The sequence below is a fragment of the Heteronotia binoei genome, chromosome 17 (assembly GCF_032191835.1).
Source record: "Heteronotia binoei isolate CCM8104 ecotype False Entrance Well chromosome 17, APGP_CSIRO_Hbin_v1, whole genome shotgun sequence".
In the NCBI taxonomy this organism is placed as follows: domain Eukaryota; kingdom Metazoa; phylum Chordata; class Lepidosauria; order Squamata; family Gekkonidae; genus Heteronotia; species Heteronotia binoei.
In genome coordinates, this window is record NC_083239.1 from 5,248,985 (window position 1) to 5,261,672 (window position 12,688).

General features: G+C 44.6%; 1 protein-coding gene across 1 annotated transcript in view; it reads right to left on the bottom strand.

The window, feature by feature from the left end:
- TCEA3 (transcription elongation factor A3) overlaps positions 1 to 10,017 on the bottom strand; it is a 52,982-nt gene extending 42,965 nt beyond the window's left edge. Inside the window, exons 1-2 of the mRNA XM_060258380.1 lie at positions 9,777 to 10,017; positions 539 to 601 (exon numbers count right to left, since the gene is read on the bottom strand). Of these exons, the coding sequence (XP_060114363.1) occupies positions 539 to 601; positions 9,777 to 9,845 (132 nt within the window). The 5' untranslated portion in view covers positions 9,846 to 10,017. The remainder of the gene's footprint in view (positions 1 to 538; positions 602 to 9,776) is intronic.
- Positions 10,018 to 12,688: the final 2,671 nt, after the last annotated feature.

The following is a 12,688-nucleotide window of genomic DNA, read 5'->3' on the forward strand; positions in this document are numbered from 1 at the left end:
CCCAAGCAGATGCTCTACCACTGAGCCACAGTCCCTCCCCAAACCTTACTTGGTTTGCCACACATCTAGCCTCAGATGGCAGAGGCATGTGAAGTAAGGCATCCAAAAAGTTGACCGTAGTAGTCAGGTAGATTCAAAGAGGAATAGGACTTCCTCAAGGTATGCTGACCCCAAGCCATATATAAAGATAACATATTAGCTGAGAGGAGCTCCCTGGATTAAGCTATATACTGTGACCAAGTTTTTTATAGGAAGACAATGGCACCTGGCTAATAATTAAACACGGGTAGCTACGTTAGACCCATTGCAGATGAATTCAACAGAAGACCAAGGCGCCTTAAGACTAACAATATAGCTCACTTCATCAGATGCATGAGAAGTACCATGATTTTGTATGTAAAGTTTTTATTTATTTATATGTAAAGTTACAAGTAACAGATAGGTAGGGACGTGGAGCGATCTTTGTTCGCCTTTAAGGTGCCACTGGACTTCTGTTTAGCACCTTGATAAGGTTTTCTCACCCTCAGCCTTGCCATACCTGTAGCAGCTGGATGGTCATTGTGTAGTTATTCAGTTTTTTCAACAGGTCAAGGGCTCCTTCCTAGAGGGGAGAGAAAAATACACTAGACATCTGGCTTGCTTTATTTCATCACAGATATTTTTTTTTATGCACAGTGGGAATTGTCATGTCCAACTGAGATAGTTCTTGTAAGTGCCAAGACAACCTTGGTAATGTCCCTTCCTGATAGGACCTATTGATAATCATTGTAGGGATACTGAGAAGCCCTATCCCCAACAAACCCTTGCAGCATCACAACTGTCTGAGCTGCTAGGAGCTGTAGGGACCTTCCTGGTAATGAGCAACCACTCCCCATAGTTAGGGTTTGTAGAATCTTTCGGGCTCAAGTGACGTGTTCTACTGGAGAAAGTTTTTCTTCCAGACGTTTCGTTCTCAGCTGCGGAGAACGAAACGTCTGGAAGAAAAACTTTCTCCAGTAGAACACGGCACTTGAGCCCGAAAGATTCTACAAACCCTAATGATGTTACCAGCCGTGAAAACCTGAAATCTTTGATAACTCCTCATAGTGCCTGGATAAAGCATGAAGTTACTAAAGGACTCAGTCTATCCCCTACAGGGCTCACTCCCAGAAAGTGTTCTTGAAACAGAAAAAAGGAAATGGGCCAATCTGTTTGAGAGCAGCCAAGATGGCTGTTGAGTCTAGTGAGAGAAATGTGGAATTCTGTACAGTGATTAACTTTATTCTTTCTAGAACTCCCAGCATCAATCACCAGAAACTCTATACATGGGCATGGCTGGATGACTGCACATCTGATGATGTCTGGGGGTGTAGCCTAATATGCAATGAGTTGTTACGTGGCTATTTCTACCAAAAAAAAGCCCTGTGTAACTTTCTAACCGAATGATTTCCTGGATTAATGGATCAGAGACAGAAAGGGAAGGGGGGAGGTTGATGGATTCCTTCCAACATTTTTCAGATTCTAATATTTGCTATGTGGGGCATTATTTAGATTAGGACCATGGCAGGGGGAGGGGTTAGGGTTGGGGAATGCTATAGTTTTGCCAATCAAAACTGGGACTGATTTCGCACTAGGGCTTGATACGGGTGGAAAGCCCTTTTGCTCCCGGCACTTATCTCGGTTTTCGCACAAGCTGCCCTGCAGCTGCGAGTTGGCGTGCCGCTTTTCCATGGCAAGCAGAAACCACTTGCAAGAGGATCTCACTTGCTGTGGAAAAGCGTCGCACCAGCTTGCAGCTCTGGGGCAGCTTGTGCGAAAACCAAGATAAGTGCCGGGAGCAAAAGGGCTCTCCACCTGGAACAAGTCTAGTGCGGAATCAAGAAATTTTCTTTATCGTCCTGCATCTTTTTGTTTTCTTGTTTTAACTCAGTTGATAGAGTTTAATTTGTCATTAAACAGATGTATAATCTTAGGAGCTGTATTTTTTCTTTGATGCTGCCATTTTCTTCAATTTTGTCAATTTTCTTTTCTTTTTAAATGCAAACAGCAAGTGACAGCAAAGATTTATTCTGATCTTAGACTCTAAAAATTTGGCCAATGAACTCAGGGGAAAATGGCATCTCTTTTAAAAAGTATTATGAGTATTTTAAAGAGACTTTACAGCTGAGAAAAGTAAAAAAATGCAAACACCAACTCCAATTTTTATTCCAACTTGATTCTTCTGTTTATATTATGTTTTATTATATTAAATGGGTTTATATATGAATGGGTTGTTAGACTCCAAAAAAGAAAGATCTAAAAATGCTGGTGAACAACTCCCCCAAAATGTATTTAGGTACATGGGAATTCAAGAACTGGAAGACGTTTGGTGAACATTTCATCCAGATGGAAGAGACTTAATTTCTCTGATAGACGCCAATCATATTCAAGAACAGATATGTGTTGGCTATAAAAAAAACTTTAAATAACAAAAATTGGGAGATTCTGTGAAAGAACTTAGCAGATCACAGTCCAATATAATTAACCTGGAAGAATGGGAGTAAGAAAGAAAAAAGATGGAGGTTAAATGATACACTATGATTCAAGATGAAGTAATACAAAAATGCAAGAAAGACCTCAAGGAACATTTTCATATAAATAACACAACTGAAATCATTGCAACAACAATATAGGAATCCAGCAACAGAGGAACTTTATTGGCAATAGCTACAAGAAAGAAAGAAAAAAGAAAAACAAGATTCTATAAAGAAAAAGAAGATGATGATATTGGATTTATATCCCACCCTCCACTCTGAAATAGAAAAAAAAGGAAATAAAGAAATGAGGGGGAAACTTACCTGGGCGGTGACAGTGATTTTTCCAGGCCCCGCAGTGATCCTGGCCGGCCAGCCAGCCAGACCTAGGGTTGCCAATCCCCAGGTGGGGGCAGGGGATCCCCCGGTTTGGAGGCCCTCCCCCCACTTCAGGGTCGCCAGAAAGCGGGGGGAGGGGAGGGAAATGTCTGCTGGGAACTCTGTTATTCCCTATGGAGATTTATTCCCATAGAAAATCATGGAGAATTGATCTGCGGGTATCTGGGGCTCTGGGGGGGCTGTTTTTTGAGATAGAGGCACCTAATTTTCAGTACAGCATCTAGTGCCTCTCCCAAAAATATCCTCCAAGTTTCAAAACGATTGAACCAGGGGGTCCAATTCTATGAGCCCCAAAAGAAGGTGCCCCTATCCTTCATGATTTCCTATGGAAGGAAGGCATTGAAAAGGTGTGCCGTCCCTTTAAATGTGATGGCCAGAACTCCCTTTGGAGTTCAATGATGCTTGTCACAGCCTTGATCTTGGCTCTACCCCTAATGTCTCCTGGCCCCACCCCCAAAGTCTCCTGGCTCCACCCCCAAAGTCCCCAGATATTTCTTAAATTGGACTTGGCAACCCTAGCCAGACCCCAGAGAGGTTGCCATGCAGCACTTCTGGATCCTGCAATCCCTGCGAGCCACCTGGGCCCTGAAGCGACTGCTGCACAGCATGGCTGGTTTCCACGATCCTCACCAGCAAGCTGGGCCCCAGGGAGGCCGCCACATGGCTTGGCTTTGCCCAGCAATCCCCGGGGGCCGGACCAAGTGCTCTCGAGGGCCGTAAACAGCCCTCGGGCCTGATGTTCCACACCCCTGGTCTAAATTTGTGTCTCATGGAAACCCTTTATCAACTTCTTGGATGAAATGGGAAAAAATGAATGGATGATTTGTGGTCTTGAAGATAAAGAGGCAAAAGCAATAAGCTTACAGGGAAAGGAGACATACTTCAATTTGATTTCAGAGTAAGGTTGTAACATGTAAATGCATTTTTATATGTCACTGAGAAAATTGGAAATTATTTCTTCCTACTCTTTCAGCTGCTATAACTTGATTTCGTTTTGTTTTTTTCTCTTCAATACAATTCATTTACGAAATTCTTCAAAGACAAAATGGCACTCATATTTTGAGGGATGGACTGTTATTAATATGGTTTCAGTGCAGGAATAGAATAAGTCCAACCTTGCCATTGAAATCCCCAATTGTGACATCAATTGAAATCCCCCTCTTGTGACTTCAGTATAAAAATAAGATTATATAAATTATATAGATTGTATAAATTATGAATATATGATGGACAAACAAGGGCCCATTTTAGCCAAACTGTTCACCCAGATCAATCTAACTGATCAGTTTCCCTCAGGATGGAAAGCAAGCATCATTGCCACAGTATCTAAAAAAATGCTGCAAATAGGTGCCTCAAAATTAATGACCAATTAGCCTCCTGAATATAGCCTCCAAGCTGTACAGCAAATTTTCGCTGCACAAACTGGAAGACTGGGAGATAGGCTTCCCAATCCCCAGGCCCCAGCGGGGGATCCCCCGGTTTTACAGGCTTCCCCCCCTCCCCCAGCCAGCTGGCCGGCGGGGGAAGCCCCACCCCCACAGCTATTATGCACCTCCATGAACAATTCCCATAGGGAATGATGGGGAATTGATCTGCAGGTATCAGGGGCTCTGGGGAAGCTGTTTTTGGAGGTAGAGGCACCAAATTTTCAGTATAGCATCTAGTGCCTCTCCCCAAAATACCCTCCAAGTTTCAAAAGGATTGGACCAGGGGGTCCAATTCTACGAGCCCCAAAAGAAGGTGCCCCTAACTTTCATTATTTTCTATGGAAGGAAGGCATTTCAAAAGGTGTGCTGTCCCTTTAAATGTGATGGCCAGAACTCCGTTGGAGTTCAATTTTGCTTGTCACACCCTTGCTCCTGGCTCTGCCACCAATGTCTCCTGGCTCCACCCCAAAGTCCGCAGATATTTCTTGTATTGGACTTGGCAACCCTACTGGGAGACCTCTAATAACATTACCCATCCTGGACAAACAGGATTCAGGAAAGGGGTGGGCAGGCACTATTAATCATTACCAGCTGGCTCAAAGGAGCATCAAGTGTCCCCCAAGACTATATTTGCAAGGCTGTGTTTGCTGCCTTTGACTCAGTGGACTGGAACCGCCCGTGGGAGAAACTAGCAGGTACTAGTACTGATAAATGCCTGTCGTTCCTGATTAAAGAACTTCATTTTCACAAAACTGCTAGAGTTAAAGTAGGTCCCACAAGCACTTTAACTAAGGAGATTCCAATTACTCAGGGGGTCAAACGGGATTGTGTTCTGGCCCTTTTGCTTTTCAATCTATATTTATTTATTTTATTAGATTTATATCCCGCCCTCCCCGCCGGAGCAGGCTCAGGGCGGCTAACGACAGTAAAACATTTACATATATTAAGCATTAACTAATTAAAACCTTAGCTTGAGACCCTGGAGAGCCACTGCCAGTCTGAGAAGACAATACTGACTTTGATGGACCCAGGGTCTGATTCAGTATAAGGCAGCTTCATATGTTCATATGTTTGTGGAGGGACGGTGGCTCAGTGGTAGAGCATTTGCTTGGGAAGCAGAAGGTCCCAGGTTCAATCCCTGGCATCTCCAAAAAAGGGTCCAGGCAAGTAGGCGTGAAAAACCTCAGCTTGAGACCCTGGAGAGCCGCTGCCAGTCTGAGAAGACAATACTGACTTTGATGGACCAAGGGTCTGATTCAATAGAAGGCAGCTTCATATGTAGGAGGGATGGTGGCTCAGCGGTAGAGCATCTGCTTGGGAAGCAGAAGGTCCCAGGTTCAATCCCTGGCATCTCCAAAAAAGGGTCCAGGCAAGTAGGCGTGAAAAACCTCAGCTTGAGACCCTGGAGAGCTGCTGCCAGTCTGAGAAGACAATACTGACTTTGATGGACCAAAGGTCTGATTCAGTATAAGGCAGCTTCATATGCTTCATAAAACCTTAAATGGTATAACAATTAAAACATATTAAAACAATTTGGTGCTAATTGTACATTCCAATAACTTCAGTCTTCTTGAGTATCCTCATATGAAGAAGAAGAAGATATTGGATTTATATCCCGCCCTCCACTCCGAAGAGTCTCAGAGCGGCTCACAATCTCCTTTCCCTTCCTCCCCCACAACAGACACCCTGTGAGGTAGATGAAGATATTGGATTTATATCCCGCCCTCCACTCCGAAGAGTCTCAGAGCGGCTCACAATCTCCTTTCCCTTTCCTCCCCCACAACAGACACCCTGTGAGGTAGATGGAGATATTGGATTTATATCCCGCCCTCCACTCCGAAGAGTCTCAGAGTGGCTCACAATCTCCTTTCCCTTCCTCCCCCACAACAGACACCCTGTGAGGTAGATGAAGATATTGGATTTATATCCCGCCCTCCACTCCGAAGAGTCTCAGAGCAGCTTACAATCTTCTTTTCCTTCCTCCACCACAACAAACACCCTGTGAGGTGGGTGGGGCTGGAGAGGGCTCTCACAGCAGCTGCCCTTTCAAGGACAACCTCTGCCAGAGCTATGGCTGACCCAAGACCATGCTAGCAGGTGCAAGTGGAGGAGTGGGGAATCAAACCCCGTTCTCCCAGATAAGAGTCCGCACACTTAACCACTACACCAAACTGGCTCTCCTATGTAGCTATCAGTTAAAAGCAAGTTGAAATAAAGCTGTCTTGCAAGCCTTGCGGAACTGGACAAGGTCCCGCAAGGCTCTTGCTTCTTCTGGCAGTTGGTTCCACCAATAGGGGGCTGCTATAGAGAAGGCTCTCTCCCGAGTGGTCTTCAGTCTTGCCTCCCTCGGCCCAGGGATTGATAACAGGTTCTGTGTCCCTGATCTGAGTACCCTCTGGGGAACGTAGGAGAAGAGATGGTCCCTAAGGTAGACAGGTCCTCGGCCATATAGGGCTTTCAAGGTAATAACCAGCACCTTGTAGTGAATCTGGTACACTATCGGTAGCCAGTGGAGTTCCCGCAGCCCAGGCTGTTTGTGCTCCCTCATGGGAAGCCCCAATAACAGCCTAGCCACTGCATTCTGCACCAGCTGCAGTCTCCGGCTGCATCTAATTTCACCTAGAACCAATCCAAAATCTCTTTATAAAGAGAATCCTAGCTTTGCCTCATGGCAAAGCAGCTTGAGTGATGGCTGGGCTTGGGTTACTTTCTACTAGAGCCCATTTGCACCTGGCCTTATTTAGATTCTGGAGAAAGCAATGGAATCTCTCCACTAGACCTCTTCTGAGGAGAGGGAGAGCATCGCACAGCTGCATGCAGATGGCATTTGCATAGCTGGCTTTAACAGTATCATCTGTTGTTACTCTTTGGTGGATGACTTCCAGGATGATAGATGCTGTACTGGAGAGAAGTACAATTATCTGTTCCAGGTTTTCTCCTTGTCTAAGTTCTTCAAGAGAGATCACAGCAGAGCATCTTATTTGACCAAAATCACCTTTCCTAGCCTTAGAATTCCTTTCCTTTCTTAGCCTAAGAGCCCCGTGGCGCAGAGTGCTAAAGCTGCGGTACTGCAGTTGGAGCCCTCTGCTCACGACCTGAGTTTGATCCCAGTGGAAGCTGGTTCAGGTAGCCAGCTCCACGTTGACTCAGCCTTCCATCCTTCTGAGGTCGGTAAAATGAGTATTTGTGGAGCTTCAATTCCCAAACACCTTCAGCTCTACATTCTGTTCTGCCCTTTGTATACAGAGCCCAGAAACAAAATAACTGGAGAAATTTTGAAAGGCCCAGTTTTCTCCCCCATGGTGGAAAAAATATCCCTCCTTCTTCTGATGTGAATTCATATGCATCTTATAACGTAGCACAGCGCACCTTGGCAGCTAAGAAAATTCAGGCTCGAACTGTGTTTAATGGTTGAGACTCCTTCACCAGTACTCAAGGTACTAATTTATTTTAACGATTCTTTACATGTTCTTAATATGATAGCCTTGTTGTTTTGCTGTTCTTTGTACATGTTTTATTTGTATATTTTATCTGCTCAATTGTGATGGTCTTTAGCAACAAACACACTTCTGACTGACTGACGAGCAAACACGCTTCTAGCAGACCTATACAAAGACAACTGGGCTTCTGGGCTTCCTGTGGGAATACTTTCTTCCTGCTCAATTGTCCCAAAGCAAGAAAGTCTACGGCTTGCACACCAACTGCAAAGGTACAATAGCAGCAGGCCCTTCCCATGACTGCAAACTCTGATCTTTAATGGGTTGAAGGCAAGGAGGAGTTATTTATAGAGTCTCTACATGAGAACAAAGTTTGAAAAGGAGTAAAACATTAACTCCAGACTTGTCCAATGGGGCACAGTTGCATTGTTAACTTACAAAAATTGAAAAACCAGATCCTCAACCTGAAAAGAGAGACTGACATTTGTTTACTTCATCCATGCAACAACCCTATGAGGTAGGTTAGGTTGAGTGTGTGAGGCTTGTCCAGGGTGATCCAGCAAGTTTCTACGGCAGAATGAGAATTCAAATCTGGGTCTCCCAGATCCTAGTGTGACATGATAACCACTATACTATGCTGGATGGTGAAAATGAAGTCAACAGACCATGTTTGTCCATAATACAGGCAGTAGAACCACTTCAGGATACTAATTACACTGGATGAAGGACTGAGGATACTGTTCCTAGAGAGGGGAAACCAATTCCATGTATGTATGTGTGGGACTGGCAAGCAACAGTTTGAGAGCCAGTTTGGTGTAGTGGTTAAGTGTGCGGACTCTTATCTGGGAGAACCGGGTTTGATTCCCCACTCCTCCACTTGCACCTGCTGGAATGGCCTTGGGTCAGCCATAGCTCTGGCAGAGGTTGTCCTTGAAAGGGCAGCTGCTGTGAGAGCCCTCTCCAGCCCCACCCACCTCACAGGGTGTCTGTTGTGGGGGAGGAAGGGAAAGGAGATTGTGAGCCGCTCTGAGACTCTTCGGAGTGGAGGGCGGGATATAAATCCAATATCTTCTATCATCTTCTTCTTCTTCAACATTCAACCTTATTTCTGTGGCTGCTGGAAAAAGCAGCTTGCCCCCCCCCCCAAAAAAAACCCCCGCTCCAATACTGCCTGTCATATATATTTAAAGACTCTAAATTGTGCGTACATTCTAGCACTGCATGTATTTTTCTATACTGCTGGGGAAGGGCTAGTGCTGTCCTTCCCTGTTCAAATCTTCATTCTGCCCTGAAGTTCACTGGGTGAACCCAGGCCTGTCTCGGCCTAACCTTCCACACAGGGTTGTTGTAAGGATCAAATGAAGAGACAACGACATACAATGCCCTGAGGTTCCTGAAGTTAAGGCAGGTGGAAAGGGACTAGATGGGAACATGCTAGGTCCCAGCTCTGTGTCCCCCATCCCCATTCTGCACACAATATTTTTTACTGATCCCAAAGCACGCAGCAAGGCATCTGACCAACGATTAAATTTACACGGCTAGTCTCTTGCCAAGCACCTGTTATCTGCATACCCCCCCCCCCTCCTCAAACCCTTAGAGAGACAGATCACTGTGAGGATAAGCTGCTGCAGGCTCCAAAAGAGAATGTGGGAGGGCAGAATGGGAGAAATGAAATATCTCCAGATGGAGGGAACTGGTTTCGATGCCAGAACCAACATACACGCAAAAGAATCTCACTGCAATGCTCAGGATTTCTCAACACAAACATTATTACCTGAAGGGGAGCTCAGTGGCCACAGCGTACCTTCACAGCGCGGAGACAACTGGAAAAGTTTGCAAACTCAGAAAGTAGGAAGTGCTATAGCTGGTTAAATTTACAGGAGTGGCAACTTCTTCACACAGTCAGCTTGGTGGAGAAAAGCCACCCTTTGGCAGCAGCGGAGTGTTTCCCTGAGGCTGCAGAATTACTCTTTGGAAAAGATCTGAACGGAACACCAACAAGAAGAGAATTTTTTTCTTACCGTGTTCTTCTGAGAGACCATCTTCCCTAACTTTCTCCCCATTCTGAGCAGCTCCTCCGCCTGCCCCATGGCTCCAACTGCTTTGCAAAGGTATTCCACTCGCCCCAAATCCACGTCCAGAAGATCTTAAACAGAGACCAGCTCATAGAAGGGAGGTAATGCGAAAAAAAAACAGAAGAGAAAGCAGAAAAGGGGAGTGGCAACCAGAGCACTTCTGAAAGACTGCCATGCAGTCAAAATAGCACTAGGGGGATAGGCTAAATATAGAAGGATTAAGTGGTGGAAAGATTTCAGAGAGGAGGGAGGGAGATGGTGTGTGCTGCAGTTACTGGGACGGTGGGCGAGTGACTGTTCTTTGGTGGTGCAGGGATGATGGAACCCAGCAGCATAGGGATTTCCTAAGCAGGAGAGAATCTCCCTGCCTTGGGATGACAGGGAAAGGAGGCGAATTTATTTGTTTAGGAAAGGTCTATCTGCCCACTTTTTTCTACAGCTGGTTTTGTGGTCTGCTCCTAGCCTGAGGGCTGTTCTGTGGGTATCATTTTAGGCTAATTGTAATACAGTCCTAGTTAGTTAGTGCTTGATGGTTGCCAAGCTGGCAATTTATTCTGCTACCCCTCCGGTCTACCACCTCCCCACAATGATGGAATAGTAGAAATGAGAAGCCATCATGGAGTCCATAAGATGTGATATTTTATTTTGAATGTTTTAATGTTTTTTAACCAACGTATTTTAATTGGTGTACATCGCCAAGAACCCAGCTTTGGCCAGGTTGGGGCGATCATTTAAATCTAATAAATATTGATAATAATAAAGGTAAAGGTGTGCAAAGACTGAGTCATTCCTGACCCATGGGATGACATCACATCATGCCATTTTCTTGGCAGACTTTTTGCTATGGGGTGGGTTGCCATTGCCTTCCCCAGTCATCTACACTTTACCCCCAGCTTCTGCCAGGGTAACATTAATAGCTAAGAAAAAAATAATAAAAGATTCTCTGATGTGATGTTGGTCAATTCACAAAAAATCCTGCAGTAGAGCATTTTCTTCCAGATTTCAGGAAGTTTAAGGAGTGAGGGGATACCAAGAAAGGAAACACTACGGGCAAAAGATTAGGGGGTGCAGAGTTTTTGGGATAGGCAAAGTGCCACTATGAAACAACAACAGGGTATGTTGTAATCAAGCATCTTACAAATGTTCCTCTGAACCTTTGGGTGGAGAGCAGAGGCCATATAGAAAATGGAGTACAGAATTTCAAATAACAGAGCAAAAAGCTAAAAAAATTAAGGGAAGGAATTAAGGGAATAAAAATACACAAGTTTAGGGAAATGGAGCTAAAATTTTATACCAAACGGTACAGAACCGCTGCCACCTTAGCGAATATGTTTCCAGGACTAAGCCCAAACTGTTGGCATTGTAGAAAAGTGAAAGGATGGTACTCCCACATGTGGTGGGAGTGTCATGAAGTTTAAAAAGTATGGGAAAATATAGTAAGAACAATAAATAAGCTTTTTCATGTTAAGCTAAATATAGATTTTGAGTTGATGTTGATGAGCACTCTAGGCAATGTAATAGTAGGGAAAAAAATCAAGACCCATTAAAAGCAATGATATTAGCAGGTAAAGCAGTAATAGCAATAGGGTGGAAAGATAAAAATAAATGGACAGAAAGAATTTGGCATAATTATCTGTTTGAATTTGTTCAATCAGAGATAATGGACATCATAAACCGAGATTTGCCATGGGAAGATAAAACATCAAGGATCAAAGAAAAATGGTTGCTTTACCTAAACTGGATGAAAGAGGAACGGAAGGAAGACGTTCAGTGGAAGCTTCAAGCCCTATGCCCCTGGATGAAAGAAGAAGTTTAGACTGAAGGGGGGAGGGATGGGGAAGAAAAATGTATAATGGAACAATGAGACAATGAAAAATTGTATATTTTAATTAATAAACAATAAAAATATGGGGGGGGGGTGGAGAGAGCAGAGACCATATTTTCTGTGGAGATCTCAGCAGTCCTTTTGGTGTTGGAGAAATGCCATGCACACACTTTAAACAGGTTGTGGTGCATTTCCTTCTAAAGAAGCCTGCCATGGAGCCAGGAGATATCAATAACTATCAACCAGTTTCAAATGTTCCATTCCTGAACAAGATAATTGAACAGGTGGTGGCTGGACAACTCAAAGCTTTCTTGGACGATTGTTCTGGACCTCTCGGAGGGTTTTGATACCATCAAGCATAGTATCCTTTTGGGCCACCTCTCTAGGCTGGGATTAAGGAGGCATTGTTCTGAGGTGGTTCTGGTCCCTACCTGGAGGTGGTGTTAGGGGACAGCTGCTCCACCCTTTGACCTGTGGGAACCCACAAAATTCCATACTCTACATGAAACCACTGAGTGAGATCATTTGGAAATTTGGGCTGGGTTGTCCCAAATATGCAGTTTACACACAGCTGTCGGTCACACTTTTATTGATCCCAGGGAGGCTACAGAAATCCTAAACCAGAGCCTTTAGCCAGTTTTGGAGTAGCTGTAGGCAAATATACTGAAGATTAATACTGGCAAGAGAAAAGTGCTACTGATTAGTGGAAGGTCTTTTCTGAGATTTAAAGTATCACCAATTCTGTATGGGGTTGCACTCCCCTTGAAGGAACAGGGTTGGAGTCTGGGGGTGCTTCTGGATCCAGACGTACTGCTTGATAAGCCGATGGTGGCTATGGCCTGGAGTGTATTTTACCAGCTCTGGGAGAAAAGGGACAAAAGGGACACTGCTCCTCCTAGCAGGAAATGGGAGAAGGCCCCAAAGCTGTCTGCAAAGATCTCCCATTTCCTGGTCAGAGATACCACACAGAATCTCTCTGGCTCTGTTCCCTCTTCTAGGCTGCGTTCACACTGAGTGGATTCTTTGCTTTGCA